Consider the following 21,352-nt stretch of genomic DNA (forward strand, 5'->3'; position numbering starts at 1 on the left):
GGTCTCTGATCAGGTGTCATCTTTATAGAATGCCCCCCTCCTTGGGCAGCAGGGCTCTCCTGCTCCTGTCAAGTTTCCACCTCTGCAACCTTGCTTCCACACTCCTCATTACCTGACTCGCTTCCCTAATGCCCGAAGAGTCAGTGTCTGGCAACAGACCACAAGGTTGCAAAATATGTGCAATAATTGAAGAAAAGCAGAATGTGAAATCTTGGGTAGTACTATTTGGACAATGAATACCTAACAGTAAAACTCGAGGACTGGGGTGTGTCTGTCAGGAATAGACCAATTGCTTTCCTAGCATGAGTGAAGCCCTAGATTTGCTCTCCAGCACCACAAGGGGAGAAATAAAGGTGCTGGCAACTCTTTATGTATAGTCTTGAATTCTTACAACTATCTTGTACTGTAGACAGTGGTTACCTCAATTTTACAGATTTGGAACCTGAGGCTCAGAGATGGCTCAGAAACCACTGAGTAATTGAGCCCTGTTCCCTCCAGTGATATCTCTTTGCTGTTAGTGATGTCCAAGAATGTTTCTAATGAGATAAAATGTACAGTGAAATGCACAGATGTTAACTGCAGTTTGGTCAGTTCTTAGAAGTACATGGGCTCCTGTAATGTATGCTTCTGTCCACATAGGGAACATTCATTCCATCTCCCCCCATTCTGTCTCCTAAACCTTCCTAGTCAGTACCCCTCTGTGCTGGATGCCTTCAGTTGTCAACTTGACATACCTGGGTAGAGGGAGCCTCAATTAGGGAATTTCCTCTATTGGACTGGCCTGTGGCCATGTCTGTGGGGTATTTCCTTGATTTTTGAGTGATATGGGAGGGCCCAGCCCACTGTGGGGGGTGCCACCCCTGGGCAAATTTTTCTGTATTGTATAAGAAAGCAGACAGAGCAGGGGCCAGGGGAATAAGCCAGGAAGCAGTGTTCCTCCATGGCCTGTGCTCCAGCTTCTACCTCCAGGTTCCTGCCCTGAGTCCCTACCTTAGGCTCCCTGATGAATTGTGACCTGGGAGATGTAAGCCAAGTAAACCCTTTCCTCCCCAAGTTGGTATTGGTCAGAGTATTTTGTCACAGCAATGGAGAAACAAACTAGAACACCCTCCTTGCAGCCACTACTCCCTTCTCATTGCAATGGTGAGTTTGGACTGTTCTAGAACTACACACACAATGAGTTGCACAGTGGCTACTTTTCTGTGTCAGCTTCCTTCATCTAGCATTAACATGTATTGATACCTCCATATGCTGACACAATATTATTTATAGGCCTCTTTACCACTCACATTAATGTAACCTAAGTACACTGCTTACACTATTTTCCCAGGAGGGCTCAGTCCTTTGAGCATTGTGACTACTGGACAAAGAATCAGAACTGCTGCCTTCTGGCCCAAGCCCTGCCACTAGATGGCTTTGTGACATTAGTCAGAGTATCTGGCTGAGATATCTGTACAGATAGGAATAGGGATTCTGTTTCTCATGGAGAAATGAAGGAAAGAATGCCAGGTAACTATGCGGTATAGATCCCTACAGCCAGCTAACTCTCTTAGTCATATAGAAGGAAAGCAACTGGAGAGGAAGTTAAATCTGAAAAACCTAAAGATCCATTCTAATGTTCATCTTTCCTCTGTACCCCTCCAGAAACTCATGGGAAAATGTCATAGTAGCTTCTTTTCTTCAAGAAGGCCCCTTAAGAAAGCAGTCAAAACGCAACATTTGACTGTGGTCAATTAGGCACTTAGTCCTAGAGTTTCTTTCAAGGAGAAATGGGGAAAATGAGTGTTGGAATATGTGGGTGTGCATTAGAATGACTCTTCAGGTTATTTCTCTTTGATTTGGGAGAAAGGGATGGAGGGAGGCATGGGTAGATGGTTGGATTACTGAAAGAAAATTTCTTGAACTAGAGAACCTTAACACACAATATAAGTTGAGGACAGCCCCAAAGGAAAAACCATCCCCATTTTCTGGTAAGGATATTTGTATTGTTTACATTATTCTTTGGCACTAATGTTCAAAATAAGGGTGGGGGTTTTCTGGAAGATGGTAGATTGCCGAACAAACAAGAAGGAAACAAGCTTAAGGAAAATTGCCTTTGTCTTGTGCAATTTGGGATGCCCTGTGGCCTAAGCTGCCTTCCTGGATGAGAGGGTGTGGGCTCAAGATAAGCCAGATGACAGTTTGGCTTTTAGCTCCAAGATACTTTGTAGAGAACTTTCATCTCTAGGAAAGAGGCCTCTGAAGCAGATACTAAATCTCCTGAGTTGCATCTTGAGTAGGGCTGTCTTCAAGTTTAATTAGCTCAACTCGGCAAAGTGCTTTGAGGGCAGAAAGTGCTAAGTGGCAAAGGAAATGCAGCCTTAGTCTTGTGTCCAGAGAGCCACTTGCCAATTATGTCACAACAGTCCCTAATCGGTCCACTTAAAGGTGCTTTATCTCCTTTCCTCAGGGTCTGTGCCACCTCCTAGCAGCATGGGCAAATCTTTACACCCCAGATCCAGTTATTAACAGTAACCAGTAATTTCCAAAGAGGCTGGTGCTGACTTTGAAGCCTGGAATGCTGAGGTCACTAACAATCTTATCTCCCTGTCATTAAGTGGCCCCTGCATTACAAGTGTGAGTCAGTCACCTCCCTCATTAGCTGGTCAGGATGAACTTCAGTGAAGGAACTAGGACCAGAGGCCCCCAGTTACAGAAAGTCATTCTGCTCACTTTCCCTGGACTGATGCTACTGGAAACACAGCTTCAGGAACAAACACTAACAAAAAAGACAATTCCTCGATTACAATTATAGACAAAGAAGAGGTATAGAGATACCATAAGTCATAAACCTGTATGCTGCAAGGTAACCTCCCAAAGTTTTATATGTAACCTGTGAGTAGGCTGCTCTCCCAAAGAAACTAGGTACCACTTCTTTTTTTTCAACTTTAAAAAAACTTTATTGAGAATTTCATACATGCATATAAGGTGTTTTTATCAAATCCATGCCCACTCCCTCCCCTCCAACACCTCCCATATCTCCCCATCACTTTGGTCTGACAACTTCGTGTTCGTTCGTTCATTCTTTTCTTCCTTCCTTCCCCCCCTCCTTCCTTCCTTTCTTTTCTTTCTTGGGGAATGTTTGGCTAATACTTCTTAAAAATGCCTTATTCTGCTTAGTCATTTCAAAGTGGGCCTAGTTCAATGGGCTGAGCCCTGGTCCCACAGAGTTACACGGTCCAGAGGAATGTTCCTGGGTTGGTTCCCACTTCTCTGCCCCAGTCAAAGGCTCTGTATCAGGTGGGTGATACAGCAGGCAATGATGGAGATTTCCAAGATGCTAAAGGGAAGCTACAACTAGGTTGGTGTAAATGGTGCCATGTGTCAACCAGTCCACAAAGAAGAGTGGACCTCTGCCCGTGTCTCAAGCATGTTGGCCTAAAAGGACTTTCTCAAGACTCTCATTAAAACTCGGATGGTGCATGCCTATAATCCCAGCCCTTGGGAGGCAGATCTCTGTGAGACTGAGGCCAGCCTGGTCTACATAGTGATTTCCAGGCCAGCTGGGGCTACATAGAGACCCTGTCTCAAAAAGACCAAAAAAAAAAAAAAAAAAAAACCTCTAATGGGAAATAAGTTGATAGCCTGTATAGTCGTTTGTCAGCACCTTCAGAAGATTGGTTTAGAGAGCCCCCTTCAACACCAAAATCCTCAGACACTAAAGCACCTTACGTAAAATTAGGTAGTATTTGCAGACCTATGCATGTCTTACATTCATTGAATCATCCTAGGTAACTTACAGTGTCTACCACGGTATAAATGCTGTATCAGTACTTGTTATATTACTAGGGAATAATGGCAAAAAGTCTGTACATCTTCAGTTCAGATGTCAATTCTATTTTTCATCAACAGCTGGTTGAATCTGTACGTGCAAAGTCCACAGATTTGGAGGGCTGGCTGTAACTGTCTGTGTACTTTATAGAGCCCTTTTTGCCTGTGTTTCTCTACTTCTGCCAGCTGAATTTTTAAAATATAAATGGAAAGTTACATGTATGTAATGATATATTGACAGACACCACCTTATTAACTTTCCAGAAAGTTGTAGCAGTGGTAGCCTCTTCATCAGTGTCTGCTGAGCACAAATGACACATTCAAATGAGTAGTCTCCCACAGAAAAATGGGATCAGCCAGAGGCTACAAGATCTTAAAGCCCCCTGGAGGTACCATCCAGAAGGACAGGAGGCATAACAGGCTAACACTGAGGTGCACAGTGATGAGGGTTGGACATCTAGCACTGGTTTTAGTCCATAGCATGTGAGGCTGCCCAGACCCAATGACACTGGAGTGGCCTCTGTGCAAAGGCTAGGGAAGGGATGGCTTCTGCATGCCTGCTACTGAGCCTTATGTCCCATACAGTGCTACACTCAGTGGCTGAGCATTGTACCAGTTGAGCTCTGAGGTACTCTGTCAGCCCTGCTGATGGCTGATCCCCTGAGCCAGTTTCCTGAGCAGACTAGACAGCCTGCTGTTTTCTCCTTGTCTCTTATCACCCCTTGTCATTAAAGGAGAGGCCTGGCATCAACTTCAATCCAGGCTACTCCAAAGCAGTCCAGGGAAGGAGAGGGAGTGCTCAGCTGCTCCTCACCCTGCTACTGCCTTCTCTAGCACCTTGGGGATGATTAAGCCAGGAGTAAATTCCAGCATGTGAGGGCTAAAACTTCATGGTCAAGGGGAGCATTACAGGGGTCCTGGGGGCCTTCAGGTTTCATTTCTCACTTTCCTCTGTGCTGCCTTCCCTGGTCTTGAGTCCTGACTGGGTTATGCAGTAGAACTTCAAAGGCTTTCCTGAGGATTTGTTGTTTTGTTTTGTTTTTAGCAATTCTGCTTCCCAAGAGAAGTCTTACCCCAGGACCACGGCTCTCCTCCTCACCCCATTAGCATAAAGTCAGATCAGGGACTGAACTCACTGGCATTCTTCTATTCCCTTGGAGCTCCAGCTGTTCTTCAATTTTGCTTTTCTAAGAAAAGCAGGAGGGGGAAAAGGGGTATTTTTGTGCCACTCACAGCGCCATGTCTTAAATTCCTGAAGAGGTTTAACCAAGGTTTCCATCAGTCTTGATTTTCCTTAGTAACATCCCTGTCTGTATACTTCAGTATTTATGGCATTCAAAAGTCAATTTATTTCAATATGTACATTAGAAATTTAACAACATCCTGCTGAGAGATCTTACAGTCATGAAGTCTCTCCTCACCAGATGTTACTTGCAAACCTTACCACAGACCTGGCTGAGGAAACACTGTACCCAACTCATAGTTCAATCTAAATATTAGAATGTCCCCCAAAGCAAACTTAGTGAAAAGGAAGAAAAAGAAACAAAGCTATAAGTTTGGGAGTTCTCCTTCTGGATGTACTTTGCTCCCTCTAATTCTCTACTGTGATTTTAAGAAAAGGGGACGGGGTGTCTGTTAAGTAACAATCAAAATCAAATGGAGGGAGAGTAACCAGTGTTACTGAAAGGTGTGTTGTTATCTTGAGTGATGCAAAGAGAGCCCAGATATCTGAGGGAAAGGGGCCTCTAGGAGAGGAGACTAATGGCAGCATGGGCTCTCCTTTTCTGGATTGTCGTTCACTACCGTGGGCTCAGGAGCTGACTTAATGACTTTTCCAGGATTTGGTCTGGCGCTTTATCTGTTCACGGTAACAAGGACATGAGCCAGGAAAGCCTGAAAAATTGCTGCAGCAAAACATACCCTTCTGCCAGGCTGCTGCTTGCAGCTTGTCCGTGGGTGCCAGCCTGAGCTATGCTTGGGTGCTGTGGCTGCAGAAAAACTCCTCAGGGCAGGGAGTCAGGAGTCTGAAGAAGAGAGCAGGTCTGCACAGAGATGTTTTCCCCTTTCCTTCTGCTGTTTGGCTGCTGTAAAATGCTTGGTTAAACCTAATTGAATTTGACAATAATAAATTACATATTGAAACTGTATAGTTCACCTTCAGAATAGCAATGAAACAGTGAAGACACTAGAAGCCAGAATTCAGGAAATGTCACATTCATATAAAAATGCTTTAAATTTTTCTTAGAGCTTTATTGTCTGTTTTTCCCCCCAGAAAGGATTCAGACCACCCAGTACATAAAGTTCTTTCTAGAAACTCTACATAAAATCATCACTTTAATTCTGCTTTTGCCCCTGTTGTCACATGATGGCAGTAAGCCTATAAAGAAAGAACTGAAGGGTTCACAAAGAAGAGCTAGTAGGTAAACCAGCTCTGCTCACTTGTCCTCTGGAGCTGATGGCTCTATTGAAGGAGGTTTGTGGAAGTTCAGATGTACTGAAAGACTGAAATATAAAGGGAATGTATATTGTGGCCTTGCTCCCCAAGATCCTGTGTGAGCACTGCAACGCCTCACATCCTCGCAGGAGCCTAGCAGGAGCCCAGCTTCCAACCCTGACTTTTCCGCAGGTCAGAGGAAGTGGTGTTTAAAGGAGCATTTCCTGTCTGCCCTCCTGTCCAGCTCTGTGTGCCCTTCACAGGCAGGTCCTCCCATACCACCCCTGAAGAGTAACTGTGCCAAGAACCTTGCCAATGAACCACTGACTAGATCCTTCCTATAAATGATACCAGGGTAGAAAGTTAAGTTTCTTTGGACAGTGAAGTGCAAAACAAGCTGGATTATTCTGGTTCTCTTACAAGTTGATGTGTATGAGGGGGCCTGGGAGTTAGAGGAGTAGATAACTCAGTGCTTAGAACACTTGCCTAGTTGGAAAAAATTTTGATTTGACAGAAACATCTTGACTGACCCACTTGTTGGCTCAGTGGCAGCTGGCAAGCAGAGCCACTGTTTTGTTCTGAGGGGACCTCATCCTCTTCCTTCCCAAGGTCTCTTGGTCTAATTAAATTTCAGGGAGACATAGCTTTGGCAGAAGGTTAAAAGAAGCTGCTAGGCTGTAGCCTAAGAGCTAGGCTCACAACTAAATTGGGAAGTTTAACTGGGCCTGTCTCTGGTTTCAATGAAATATTTTTACAGTGTATGGTAGTGGTGTTTGTTGCTAAGCTTTTGAAAGCCATTTTTCTTTTTCCTTAATTGTAGTTCCCTGGTTGTTTTTATATTATGAGCTACTTGTAGGAAAATACAGGAAACATAATTACAATACAAAGCTCCCTTTCCCAAGCCTACTGAGATCATTTGAAGCCAAACTGGGTTTTAGGGTTTTTTTAAGCTGTGTGTTCACAGCCATGAATTGCATCCATGCTGTGCTGGTTGATTTACAGCCAGTGGTGTGTGATTCAACAGTAACCATGCTCTCCATGTAGCTACAGTAGGACTGATGGAGGAGCCGGCCAACATGGCTTCATGGCTCCATACTGCACGGCTTCTTCTGGGGAAAAAAAAAAAAAGGTGTATTTTTGTGTGAAGTTTGCACTAGAGAGAAGCATTGTAGAAATATATACAAGCTTATTTAGGGAAAGTAAAGAGAAATAAATTACTTGGTTTGTTTTTCCATTTACATTGGCAGCTCCAGGTAGCACTGTGTTAAAATGCTAATTACTAATTCTTGTATCCTACTTTTCCTGTAGAGTCTGTAAATGGGCTTTTAGGCTAGCAGAAATCACTTGCTTTATGCTGGTTAACACTCTGGGGAGGAAGTAGGTACTTCAGCATATTGTGAAATGCAAAGCCTTTGGGAGATGATTTACTCAAGCCTAAAAAGCAATGATGGATGGTTGAGAATGAGAATCCCTGAATGTCTTCTGCTAGGGGGAAGATTCAGGCAGGGAAGTGGGATCCCACCTCTTCCTGGAAGGCCCAGGTGCTCACCAAGTGAGCAGGACAAGCAGGTCCTGCCCAGCCCCTGGCCTGCCCATCTGGAATGCAGATCGAAATGCCCTTGCCTGTCATGTTCAGGGAAGCCCGAAGCAAATAAGCAGGAGAGGCTTCCAGAGCAGCTTGGTTTTCTGCGGCTGGTACTTGGTGCAGCTGCATTCAGTTGGTCTTTAACAGTGTGCATTTAAAACAGTATCTTACTGGAGTAATTGTCACTTTAAAGGTCACTTTTTTCCTCCTGCCTCACATTGCTGGTTATTTTGAGTCTTAGTATCTGCACTATGCATATGAATATGATGTAGCTGGTCTCCGCTTTTTTTTTTTCCTTTCCTCCCTCCTTTCCTTCCTTTCTTTGCTCTTTAGTTCATCTTGAAATTCCCATCACAGTCTTGAGACCTGCAATAAAGAAACCGAATGGGATTCGTTTCTTCTCTAGCATTTTTTAAATCAAGTCTTCCTTCCTAGGAACCTTAAATGAATGAATATGAATTTCTCTTGCTAGACCTTTCCCAAGGCCTGGTATATTAGGGGTTCCTCTCAATAAAATCAGAGCCCAGTTGTCAGATCTGGAGAGCAAAGCCTTCATTCAGACGTTGATAAGGCGCTGTACAGGGCTTTGAGGTTCTAGTGCTCTGGGCCCGGTCTCTTGTATGGAGCTGCAAGTTCCTCTGAAAGTCAACCCTGGAGGAGTTTAGGGGCTGGCGAAGGCGCAGGGGCTCAAATGCCTTGCGCTTTCAAATTGTGAATAGCACCACGTTATTGGGTAGTGAAAGAAAATCCTCATTTTCTAAGGAATAAGGAGAAGGGTAGAGTAGAACAGAACAGACCACAGACAGTATACCATAGCCTTTTAAAGAAGAGTACAACGTCAGTTTCGGTTTATGAGCGTGTGGGTGCGCTGCTGACGGTCTGAACCGTCTTCTCCATAGAGCAGCCGAGCCGCTGTGGCTCAGCTCCCGGGCCCCCTTCCCTGGCGGAACAGTGCCCGGCTGCCTGCACCCTCCGCGGCGCGGGCCGTCCCGAGAGCCGGAACTTCCCAGAGGAAGACCTGCCAGAGTGGGGGACTCGAGGGCTGGAGACCCAGGGTAAGGGATAGGGTAGACAGAAGACCGGGAAAAGGGGACTTGAGGGTGAAGGCATAGGTGGGGAGACCCACGGCCCCGGGGACCCGAAACAAGCGCCCAGCAGCCGAGGTCCGAGTGTTCGGCTTGGGGGCATGGTCTACCCTCAGCCATGTGGAGAAGTGTAGTAATTCAAAACAGTTCTCCTAGTAATGCCCTAACAATTTAAATTCTTTTTTAAAAGCCCTCAGAATCGCTGAGATATGAAGGGCCGGGGCGATGGGTGAGACGCGGAGATTGCTCACCGTCAGGGTGCTCGCGGGCTTTAACAGTGGATTCTTTGGCGCGACCTTCTTGAGATTTACAGCGACTGCCTAGCTGACCGTGCCCAGAGACTGATGGGAAGTGGGGCGTTCAGCGGGCCACCCCCACGCACTTCATCAGCTCTCTCTCTCTCCACAGGACTTTCTGCAGGGAGACTGCTCCAAAGCACGGCAGAAACTGAACTGGAAGCCCCGGGTCGCCTTTGACGTAAGTTATGTCTCTACGCGCGGGTCCTACGGCTGCAAGCTGCGGGCCCCTGCGGGTGGGTGAGGGGGCAGGAGGCCTCGCGGGCCTTGGGAAGGTGTTACTGAGAAGGTGGCACAAACTCCGCCCTCACCACCCACCCTGGTCTTGGGTCGCAGGAGCTGGTGAGGGAGATGGTGCAGGCCGATGTGGAGCTCATGAGGACCAACCCCAACGCCTGAGCGACAAAGCGCCTTGCCAGTTCTGAGCCCACGACCCAAAATCCAGCGACTCTTGCGACCCTGCGCCCTTGAGTGTCATCCCAGCCGCTAGAGTTGAGGTTTGTAGCAGCCAGGATGAGACAAACCGCAGCCGTATTGAAGCCTCTTGACTGAATGATTTGGGGAAATCAAGGTGTTTTAATCACATAGTCATTTTACTCGAAATTATGTCACTAGACAAATTTGGGGGCCTTCAGATTGTTTTTCTCTTTTCTTATTAAATGATCTTTCTATGAACTAGCATTAAGAGTTACTGTCAATATTTTATCCAAGTTATAATATAAAGGCTGCTTATGGGCTGTCAAACAATTCACCCAAATCCACAGCTGGGGATAAAATAGGCCTTAGTTCCTTTTGGGAAACCCCCTACCCTGAGCTGCCCTCTGCAGAGCATCCTGGTAAGTCTCTTCCTCTGACTTATCTATCCCTTCCTGAACTGAGGTATTCATAATTCTAGTCTTTGCTGACTAGTTAGAACCCCTGCACCCACCCCCTCAGGAGAAGGCTGGTGAGCTGAGGAGTTAGAAGAAAAAACTTGTGGTAAGTAAATGTCTATGTCAAAGCCTCTGGGCTACCCAGAGGTCTCCTAGCCTAACCCTCCACTTAGGGTCAGAATCTTTCACACAATACTTATTTTTATTATTGCTTCTCATAAATACTAGATCACTTTTTAAACTGAATTTTGATTCATTCATTTAACCAATTTATATCCAGTGCCTAATATACCAGACATTGTACCGATTTAATTGGAAGATATGGTAAGGAGGCTTAAGACCCAGCATTAGATCCCAAGAGTGTGAGTGCACCATTTAGGTGCAGAGTTATAACCACAGGCCTGTACCCCTGAGCTGTTGCTGTGTAGGTAGGGTCACACCTAAATGTACAGAACACTCCAGAGAGCAAGCAAGGTCTGCTTGCAGGTACACACTCTTGCATCAAATAGTCTTTTAGCCTAGAACAAATGAGGTCAGGACTCTTCTCCCCCTCACTCCCCTTCCAAAGCAAAATAAAATAAAACTGCAGCGAATGGCATTCCAGTCTTTGCACATGCATGAGAGTGCGGGTGAAGTATTTCTGAATGTCTTCACGGGCAGGTTTATGATCTGGGGGAGGACTAGGGCTCCAGGGCTGGTGCAGAGAGGGCTCTTTGTGGGGCTCCCTATGTTGTGAGAACATGCTGGCCAGGGCGGCCTCAGCCCCCACGAAGCAAAACTGGGTTGGCCATGCTGGCCCACCCAGTTCTCAGAAGCTTCCCCAAGAGGAACCTGCTGTCTCTGCTCCCCAGTGGGATGCTGCTAATTGGAAACAGATGGTCCCTGGGAGATGGGGCCCTGAAGACTGGGCAGGCTGGTGGGCATATGCATATGCACTCACACATGGGTATACACTGTTACCTACAAACTCAAGCACACATCCACTCACATATACAAACGTACTCACAAACATGCCATCTCACTTTCAACACACTCACAAATACTTGGAAACCCACTGTCCCAAATACTGTCACATTCTCAAATCTCACAATCACATGCTCCTTAGCCTTGAGCCTGATGGACAGACCCTCTCTCTCCTCTGACCACCTAAGTCCCTCATTTAACACCCAGAAGTCATTCCAGAGGCCTGCAGGCCTGCAGTGGCTGTTTAATTCAATGTTTTGTGGCTTTTTAGCTGAAAGCCATAATGAGCTCCTTGGGGAGGACCAGGAGAAATCCTGGGCAGGGGTTCAGTGTGACTTGAGGAAGCCAAGGGAACAAAACCATCAGTTTCTAAAGGGAAAAGTATTTTTACCTTGTCACTATTCCCACCCCCCTCAATCACAGTTGGAGGGGTCCTCTGACTTCCCCGATAGTATGTGTTTAAAAGGAAAAAAACAGCAGATGTGCTTCAGAATTTAACTTTCTGCTCTGGGAGAAATCCTCGTACCCTTCTTCAAGTCCTAATTAAAGGGTTTCTTCTATCTTAAATCTCAATCTGATTTCATCAATTTTTGTGTATCCCTCAAACTTCCTTTTTTTTCCCCGTTCTGCAAACAATGAATATACATTTTAAGTATTATAGCACATTTCCCAACTTTATTTAAAAAAAAAAAAACTAAGAAAGGTAAGTTGTCAGCACTCTCAAATTATGGTTGAGGAGGCAAACCAATATTTATTTACTAGAGGTAGGTCAAGCACTTGGATACTTGGGACACCCACTAACTATTCTGTCTTTCAGACTTGCTATTAGCTGTTCTGTGTCTGCTGCTCTTTGTCTTCAGTTCTCTGTAACTGTGTAGGGTGCAGGCTGCCAATCTGAAGGGAAGGGCTCCAGTACATTGGGAAACAGCGTTTCAACAGAAAATGGTCCAGATTGAAGCTGAACTGAGGGTCTTCAACATGTGCCAGATGAGGGGGCTAGTCATCTGTGCTTTGGGCTCCCTTTTAGTCCCCTTTAATCACCTTTACAAAACCAATCACTGAACTCCTTGGCAGCCTGTCAGATGATAGGCTACAAGTGAGTGTGATCTCCTCAATGTTCTTCAAGCTGGAAGCAGAAAGCAACACTTAAAAATTTCATTTTCAAATAACAACCAGTGCCCAGCTAGCTTAGTACAGCGTGACTCTCAAATAATAACCAGGGAACTGGGGATGTATCTCAGTGTAGAGAGCTCGTCTGGTAGGCAGGAAGCCTTGGGTTCATATCTAACAAAAAATGTTTTTAAATCATATCATTTAGATCTAGGTCTAACTACATAAAAGAGAAAGAAAAAAGAAAAATCTCAAAGCACTCAGGTACCTTCTTTGAATTTGGGAATTATAACCCAGCAGTCTGTTTAAAGCTGTATTCCAATGAATCTTAAGTTCACTCCTTATGTATTTTCCAGGATCTGCACCATAGCCTTAGCTGTTCAGCTGATGGCATGGGTGGGGAAAACTTCCACCCAAGTTTAACACCAAATTTGTGTGTCCCTGTGTGCTTGTCTTACAAAGAAATCAACATGTCCCAACCTGACTTCCATACCTCTCCAAAAATTGGGGTGGGGGTGCTGAGAACTTTCACAAGCAGCTGTAACACTTGAGTCACCCCCCAGTTCTGGAAATTGGGCCACCCTTCACAACCCGGTCATCTTGGGGTCCATAGTCTTCTTGGAAGGAATACTTGCGGAGACTAAGCCTATTCTGGGAGTTGGAGGTGGTCAGACTGTCCTGTGCCCTGAGGCCTTGTGCTCCCCTAGGCCTCCTACACAGCCATTAGGGCTGCATGGAGCACACATGGAGAACTGGACCCCACATCTTTCACTGTCCTTAGCATGGGAGGCTGTGCATCCTACCCTGCCTACCCTCCCAGGCCAAGCTCTACTAGCTCAAGACCTTCCCAAGGTATCACCCCACCCTCACTGGAGCCCTCTCCTTTGCCACAGAGTCTGCACTGAACTGACTTGACAATCATGGCCTGACCCCAGTTCATTCTGCTAATCCCTAATCCAGCCCATCTTCCAGGGTCAAGGGTCATACACAGCCAACCCATACAGTCTCAGCTGCCCTTCTGATTTCCGAATTCCCCGGGTCAAGATGCCTGCTAGAATGCAAGTTACCAGGGTGCACCAGACCCCAGTGTGCACCAAAGGTTCCCTATTGTGTAGCGCTCCAACCTCTGATGCCAAGGCCTAGACTGGTCGGACTCTGCTCACCTCAGAAGCTGAGGAGGAGGCTCCTAGTCTCTGGGTTTTCTAGCTTTGGCCTTGAGAGAAGGGGTGAGACCTTTGAGAATGTTCTTGGGAGTGCATGTATCCACGGGCCCCACAGCCTCAAGCTTGCAGCCCTGGTGCCCCGCAGCGGTGAAGTGGTGAAGAAGCATTGTCCTTCAAAAGAAAAGAAACCTTTCAAACCCTTGGCCCTGACAAAATGCACAGTGTGCCCTAGACACGGGGTGCACCACGACTTCCAGACCAAGGGTACAAAAGCCGGGAGGCCTGGGAACTCCACTGAAACCGGGGCTCCACCGACCCCCGCTGCTCCAAAGGCGGCCCTGGGCCCAGGCTGGCCTGAGAGGAATCAGCGCAGCCCGAGGCCGTCTGGAGTGGCTGGCCGCGGGCGAGGGAATGTATATTTGGAAGGGGTCAGGACCTCGGCTGGAGTCTGGCTTTTTATGGCGAGGAAGCTGACTGGGAAGGGCCTTCAGGCTTTCCTGTTGTGCCACTTTATCCCGTCGGCAACGCTGCTTGGGGAGCGGGACTGCACCGAGGAGGGAGGGAGGCCGTGGTCTGGGGACCAGGTCGCGATCCCAGACGGCGCGGAAGGCCTACCCTGAAACCAGCGGACAAACGCCGAAAACATTCTCCCACTGTCACCAAACGCACTTGCTGTAAATCACTTCCCTCCACCTCCCGGGTAGTCTGGACGCTGAGCTGAGCGGGTGCGGACATGAGGCTTTATCTACCCAGGGCTCCAGAGCTCTTTCTGGAAAAGTCTAGCACCCAGCCTGCCCTTTGCAGGAATAGCGTTGGGACTTCACCAGGGCTCCCCAGGACACGCAGGGCGGAGGCGCTGGCCGCGGCGCACACTCCTCCCCATGCGACTAGCCTGTCTTTCGTAGGTAGAGGTAATAAACTCATCCTTGGGATCGGGAGGAAGCTCTAGCTCACCGCCGCTGCTGTGCAGTGGGCCGCCGCTCTGGAAAGGCTCCACCGCCTCGTCAAGCCTGAGCGTGAACCCAGGGCTGCAGATTTGACCTGACTTAGGGGCCGGCTGCGGCCCTCGGCCTCCCGGGAAAGGCCTGACAAGGCCCTCTCCGCCGCTTCGGTCCCGGCGCTGAGTTGGGGTTTTGTTTTGTTTTGTTTGTTTGTTTGTTTGTTTTTGCTCATTCAGGACAGCGTTTTTGTTTCTCTGCTACCAAAGGAGGCCTTTAGAGTTAAGGGCACTAAAAGTGCCGGTTTCCCTGCTTTTTCCCAGAGTAGAAAATGGAAGGGGTCTCATCTCTTTCTTCTCCCTCTCCCTCTTTCCTTCCTTTCCATCCCATTTGTTGATGCGAGTCATTCCCAAAGCCCTCTAAACCCCTTCATTTCCCAAACTCAAATTCCTTGAACAGAGCCCCTTCAGCCTCTTGTACCTCTGTAGCCTGCTTAGGGTCCTTCCACCACCCAGGTCAAGTGAGAGGTCTCAACTGCCCAGCCCTGGCCACCCTCCCACTGCTGATTCTGGGCTCACAAACTGTTCTTCCATGCCCACCCAAGTAGGCCAAGTTATGTTGACTGAGGGGCAAAGGATCAGCCTGCATCGTTCCCTTCCCAGGAGCCACCTGCAGGACAGCTGGAGAAAGAGAATGGAAAGCCTAGTCTGAATAAGGCACAACCAGACCATCAGCAGATATGACATCCCAGTGGACAACTCTGGACAAGAAGGTGTCCCTTGGGAGAAGACAGGAAGTGGCCATCTTGAGGACAAAGGGCCTGTAGAAGGGCCCCTAAGGCTTTTCAGGGCACTCTCAAACCCGGGCCCAGAGATTCTGAGCTGGAAGCAATGGCAGGCCAGATGTCAAATCATGGCAGACAGACCTCTCCTCCAAGGAGCAGCTCAGACCCTCATGTATATGGAAGGCAATTCCAGATCCTACTGCCTTGCCTATAATACGCTCAATATGCTACAAATTTAAAACCAGTGAGGGAAAAAATCAAGTAAACAACAAAAAACTAATATAAAACAGAGTTTCTTCAGAGGCAAGGTAAGATGGGAAAGAAGGCAACAAAGCTTTAAGCTGAGCCGTATGCTCTATGTGCCTTATTTTGGTTTCCAATAAGATGGACATGGTACATTTTGCTCAATTTTCCACTCCTAATCATGTTGAGAATGCTAGTGGGATGGCTTTCATTCTCTTGAATGGGTTTTGTAGCTGGAATTCATTTAATTGGGTATTGTTCTTTTCCCAACCCATCTTGGACCCAGAACCTGTCCATCCTGCTCTACTGTGGCCTCAGCTCTATTCTAGACATAGGCAATAACTAGGGGCACATCCAGCCCATCCTCAGAAGGCTTAGTGGTAGGTGGGCAATGGGGCCACCAGGGGTGGTACAGACTGGGAGTGAGGACATCCCATCCAGAAATCCTTGGGGGCCTCAAAGATCATCCATGGGGAAAGAGAAGGCTGGAAGAAACTGCCAAAGAGACAGCAGGCTAGTGACCTAAGACACAGAATCTAACGGTTGTGTGGAAAAGAAGGCGCTGAAATAAAGAGGGTGGGGGATTCAGCCCAGACAAGTTCCAGCTGTGAAGACAGAGCCTGACTAGCATAGGGAGCCTTTCTGTGTACATGGGAAGCTTTGGGCTGTTATCAACCCAGATAGGAGATTCCTGGGAAGTAGGCTTTCTGAAGCTGCCACCTGGGCCCCCTAGCAAATCTCTGTGAGTTTCCTTTCAAGTGTTCACTCTCTGATACATTAGATTTCACTTGTGGAAGCTCTCCTTCGCTTCTAGGCCCCTCTTCCCTGGCCCTGGCCATCAAGTGGTGAGATGAGGCCTCTGGCATCCCTTGGTCCCAGCTTCCCCAAGCCCCAATCTCACCGACAGCTCCCACATCATATTCTGACCTGTCTGGCCAGCTTTATCACTTAGCTACCATCAATCTTACCTCTAACAGGATATTTGTTTATGACCCGGTGGGAAAGGCTAATGGCTTCATGAACCAGTCATGAAATAAGTAGTCAGGAGTCAAAAACGAAGGCCCTGTAACACCAGGCAATATCCCATGGTAGGGGGCTCTCAAGAATGGTGACTCAAAAGCAAATTTGGCTCTTCTATGGAAGATCCTAGATGTGGGGGTATGCGGAGAGAGGAAAGGGAACCTGTTTCTCTAACTAGCCTTGCTCATGTACCACTGAAAGTCTCAGAGTTCATGATGTGGGTGCCTGAGGCCTACTAACATTGTATTTTGGCCCTCCTTAGGCTCTCTGGCCAGGTGGCTTAAACCAACAGAGTTCAGGGAATGAAGGGTTTTACACCACGAAGAACAAAACAAATGGCCCCTTACCTTTTAAAAAAAGAGGCTCCCCACACCCTTGTGACCAGGGTGAGAGAGAAAAGGTGCTATGTTCTTTCTTCACTTATCAACCTTAAGGGAAGCCCAAAAGGGCTGTAAGGCACTCTTGTTTCTGACCTGGAAGGAAACAGTCAAGAGCTTACAGAGGACCAGTACAACTGAGCCTTATTCCTCAAGCATCTATTATTAATGACACAAATTGCGTGGAATGATAAATTGTAAAATGCATGCTTGTTTGCATGCAGCCTGTTGGAAAAGGTCTGCTAACTACATAACCCTGGAAAACAACACATGTTCCTGCCACACATGTAACATGCCAAATGCACGATTTTATATGGCACATACCATGCTGACATTTACACACTTGTGGTATGAATTGTTAAGAAAATAAATGTGTTCTATTCCTTATAGGACAAAATACTATCCTAACACTCTACAGAGGTAATTTACAAAATTATCAAGACTCTACACCCTGTCCTCCTTGCCCACCAGATGCTGATTTCCAAATGTGCTGGTTATAAGTTAACATATCAAGTTTTTCTTACAGGAGTTTACAGAAAAAATGGAAATGAAACCATGCAAATCACTAAGAAATAAGTAATTTCAGATTAAATAAGACTGGCAGAAATCCGTTTTTCCCTCTTAAATAAGGATTGGAAAGCAAATGTATAGATAGTGGAAAACATTCTCTTTGTGTGGTTTTAAAAAAAGCACAATGAGCAGACCTCTCCTTCCACATAACTCGGAACTCCTATGTAGGCAACTCTTGCAGAAATAACTATGTATAATACAAACACCTTCCTAGACACATACATCTTTCATTCTTAATTTTTCAAACCTTCAAACAAAAGAGGGTAAAAAGAGGAGGCTCTCAGAACAGTGTGGAAACACTTCCAGGAGCTGGGCGAGGGGCTGGCTGCTCTAGAGCCGCAAAAGCCACAGGCCCACACTGGCAACCTGCTCCTCCAGCCGCCAGCCCAGAAGAGGAAGAGCAAGGGGCACCCACGGGCCACTCCGCCTGGCAGAGGTCTGGGGAAGGGTCCCCCGCTGGGAGCCGGCCCCGCACCGCCGGGTTCCCCAGGGTCGCCTGGGCCTAGGCCCCCGGGGCTAGCTATGACTTCGACGTCTTCCCGGCGGCAATGCCGAGGCTCCGCGAATGCGGAGAATCGCGGGCGGGCACGTCGAGGACCTCCTAGCACTGCCACTGCCAAGCAAGCAGTCAACCAGGCTCGCACACCGTGCAGGGACGCAGTCTGCGGGGGGGGGGGGGGGCGCGCCGGCTGGGGCCCCGCAGGGCCAGGCAGGTCGAGCGCGGGCCGCTGGGGGCCTTTGGGGCACAAGCGCGGCTCGGCTCCGAGCGCTTGCCAGGCTGCGGGACGCGCTGTCACCCGTGAGCAATGAAGTGCCTGTGACCTTTCCACCCCGGCAGGGCTCCTAAACACACGTGTGTCTCCAAAACAAAGGCAGCGAGCGAGGAGGAAATGGGAGCACCCAGGCCGCGCGCGCTGGGCACCGCCGCGGGGCCAGTAAGGCAGCGGGCGCTCCTCTGGCCCCTCGAGGCGCTCCTCCCGCCACGGCGACATGGGTCCCCCGCCACCGTCCCTCAGCGCGGGCTTCCGGCCACCCCGACTCCACCGGTGACCAACCCAGCACAAGAGAACAGAAGTCTCCTTTGATTCGATTTTTCCCCCCAAACAACTTATTTCGGGAGGAGGCTCTGGAGACGCGAGCGGGAACCGGAGGGCGGCGGCGGGGCGGTGAAGCGGGGGAGGAGGAAGCCGCTGCAAACGCAAACAGAAGCCGGCCGCCGCAGCGGGTAATTACAGCTCATTAGCTGAGAGCCTTCCCGGCCCGGAGCGGCGTCCTGGAGGCCGGCGTCGGGGCCAGACGCCACTCGGAAGGGCCCGGCCGCCTGGAGGCGACCCAGCTGCAAAGCCGGCGGCGGGTCGCGGGTCTCCACTCGCCACCGCTTCTCCAAGCAGCGGAAACAGACACATCAAGGACTGTCCTGCCTCCCCCTGCCCGGCCTCGGTCAACCCGTCGGAGGGGACAGCTCCTTCGGTCACCTGCTCAGTTCTCCAGCAGGCCTACACACCCTAATTCCAGCCACCACTCTATGAGCGCAAATCCCAGCTCCACTCTCCCCAGAGTGAAGCAGAGCTCCAGCTCCTCGGGTTGGGTCAGTAGACTCTTTGCCTTCTCCCCTTCCCACCCCGTCCCCAGAAAGGGGTAACCCGAGCAGGCCAGCGCAGCCATGGGACCCAGGGCTGAGACAGCTACGCGAAAACTTAAAAGCCGCAGTGAGGCCAGCCCCCGCCGGCCTGACCCGAGGAGACGCCACACCAGGGCCACTGCGATCTTCCCTGGCTATTAGGTTACGGCTCTGGGGGAGGGAACGAGCGAATCAGAGGCCACGTAAGGCAGTTTTTGACTGAAATTAGAGTGTATTTATTTGCAGCAATCCTTTAACAATGATCAAATTTTGACAACAAGCAACAGCAATTACTGCTTAAGTGTTGCCTCTAGATAGGAGCGGCAGATAGGAACCTGCTTCATCTCGAAAACAAACTGAAGGCCTGAATGTCTGTAATCAAACCGCCATCTCCCCAAGTCTGATTGACAGGGCAGATCACCCTAAGATAATGAATTTATTACATTTCCTGGGTTATTTACAAAAGGGGGGGAGGGCCAATCCATATTGCCCCCTAGGTTTAACTGTAAATTAACAAGAAAAATGAGTTTGAAAAGAAACCACCCTCGACTAATGATCTGACTTTTCTTCCTTTTGGTTATTGCGGTAAATCTTTAAAAAAAAAAATTGTTCTACAAACATATCTTCTAAAAGTTTCCCCAAGATTAAATATCCATTTCCAACCCACAATATATTTATAGTTTTTTTTAAAAAAAATCAATCCTGTGTAATCCATGAAGAATTGCAAATGTGGATGAGTTTTATATACATACATTTATAAACCAGTTTATTTTCCTCTTATAAAGGGCTGAAATTAGTAGAAAAAAATCTATTCAACATCTGGCTCACAGGTATGTATAATACTATTTGAAATTTACATGGGATGTGAGAGCCAATAGCCTTCTGTGGGTGTCTTGAGGTCCATTTGCATCTCTGCACACAGGTACTATGGCAATAATCCTGCTGCTGATTCATGGGCTTCAAAATTGCCAAATCATGTTCTGTCATTACTGAGAAAAAGTATTTGTTTATATGCCAACTCAGATCTGTTTAGGAAATTAACTTTTTACTAGCCACAAAGCAAGTTGACTACATAGTGCATTTTGCAGAAAATGCTGCATGAAAAAAAAATCCACTAAACAAAAAACTTTTAGCAAAATTTGACATGAATTCGAAGGTTTCTCCACATTTCAGAGACTTGGCAGAGAACAGGGAACTCCCAGAATTTCCGCTCTGAAATCTTTTTTTTATATTAAAGTTGTATTAAAATATCCAGACATATAGGTCTCTTTCCAACTGAATGGCAATTTATTAATAAACAAACAATGGATATGTCCAACAAAAAGAAAAGTATGATAGGATAAGATGAATACAGTTTCCCTTTTTTATAATGAGACAAAAGGCACGATTTAAAGTTTCAGGCAATTTAACGTCAGCTTTTGGAACACTTTCTGGTGTTTGGTCCATAACATCCAACTACAAATTAAAAATAAATTACTATATTGCAATTTACATTTAAAAACAAGTCCATGAATAAAAAGAAAGCGATTTTCATAAACGGGGAATTCCCCCCTTCTTTCAACGTAGGCTAAAACACTATCTTACAGGTGAAAGGCAAGGTAGAGACAGGGGGCAAGAGGAAGGAGAAAAAAGCGAGTCCCGGAAAGCCAGAAGAAACTTACGTGTTATCTGGAGTAACACTGTCCTTTAATAAAACCATGGTTTTGCTGTCTCTGTACAAAATAGTTTACGGTTTTGTTTACTTAGATAAGGCAAAGTGGAGGGCGTTCAGCATTAATCTTTTAAGGAAATAGCTTTTCTTTGAGCTGGTGCTGGTGAACTGAATTTCGGGAGAGATTCTGCTCGCTGGTGTGGTGAATTTTCTCAAGTTTTAAAAAATCGGATGTTTTTAGTTTCGATTTTGCATTGCTGGGTTCTTTTCACTATTCCTGCCCAGGGGTTGTGTTCAGTTCCGCTCTGTGGGTGCCGGGATCGCGGGTCGGATCAGAATTTGCTGCAGTCATAGACGAAAGCCCCGGACGTGCGGTACAGAGACTGGCTGGCAGGAAAAGCCATCTGACAGCTACTGTTCCCATTCACCGGGGAGTTGTTCAAGCCGATCCGCTGCGACTCGAACATCTCTCGCACCGAGTGGAAGTTCTGCTGCTGGCCGGGGTAGCCGGCGGCCGCTGCCGCCGCCGCGGCGCTCGCCAAATGGCCCAGGTCTCCACCTGCCTGGTTCAGGTACCACGAGGTGAGCCGGCCCTGGTGGGCAGCAGGGTGATGGCTGGCCTCCTGGCCGCCCCCGCCGTGACTCAGGGAAGAGGAGCTGCTGCTGGTGACCGGGGGCAGCGAGTAGTCGGGCAGGGCATCGTCCACCGCCGAGCCGCCCGCGCCCCCGGGTGGGCCCTGCAAGTGGCCGCCGCGCTCGCCCGCCGCGTACAGACTCATGGCCTGCAGGTTGCAGTGGTAGGTGCCCGCGCCGCCCGAGCCCCCGGCGCC

At 47.9% G+C, this 21,352-nt stretch overlaps 2 protein-coding genes across 2 annotated transcripts in view; one reads left to right on the plus strand and one right to left on the minus strand.

Moving 5' to 3' along the window:
• Positions 1 to 9,885, plus strand: part of Gmds (GDP-mannose 4,6-dehydratase) — a 710,626-nt gene extending 700,741 nt beyond the window's left edge. The window contains exons 10-11 of the mRNA XM_008836670.2: positions 9,323 to 9,391; positions 9,547 to 9,885. Of these exons, the coding sequence (XP_008834892.1) occupies positions 9,323 to 9,391; positions 9,547 to 9,609 (132 nt within the window). The 3' untranslated portion in view covers positions 9,610 to 9,885. The remainder of the gene's footprint in view (positions 1 to 9,322; positions 9,392 to 9,546) is intronic.
• A 9,210-nt stretch (positions 9,886 to 19,095) lies between these two features.
• Positions 19,096 to 21,352, minus strand: part of Foxc1 (forkhead box C1) — a 3,403-nt gene continuing 1,146 nt past the window's right edge. The window contains exon 1 of the mRNA XM_029565163.1: positions 19,096 to 21,352. This exon is cut by the window's right edge and continues 1,146 nt beyond it. Within this exon, the coding sequence (XP_029421023.1) occupies positions 20,855 to 21,352 (498 nt within the window). The 3' untranslated portion in view covers positions 19,096 to 20,854.

The sequence above is a fragment of the Nannospalax galili genome, unplaced genomic scaffold (assembly GCF_000622305.1).
Source record: "Nannospalax galili isolate Female #2095 unplaced genomic scaffold, S.galili_v1.0 scaffold737, whole genome shotgun sequence".
In the NCBI taxonomy this organism is placed as follows: Eukaryota; Metazoa; Chordata; class Mammalia; order Rodentia; family Spalacidae; genus Nannospalax; species Nannospalax galili.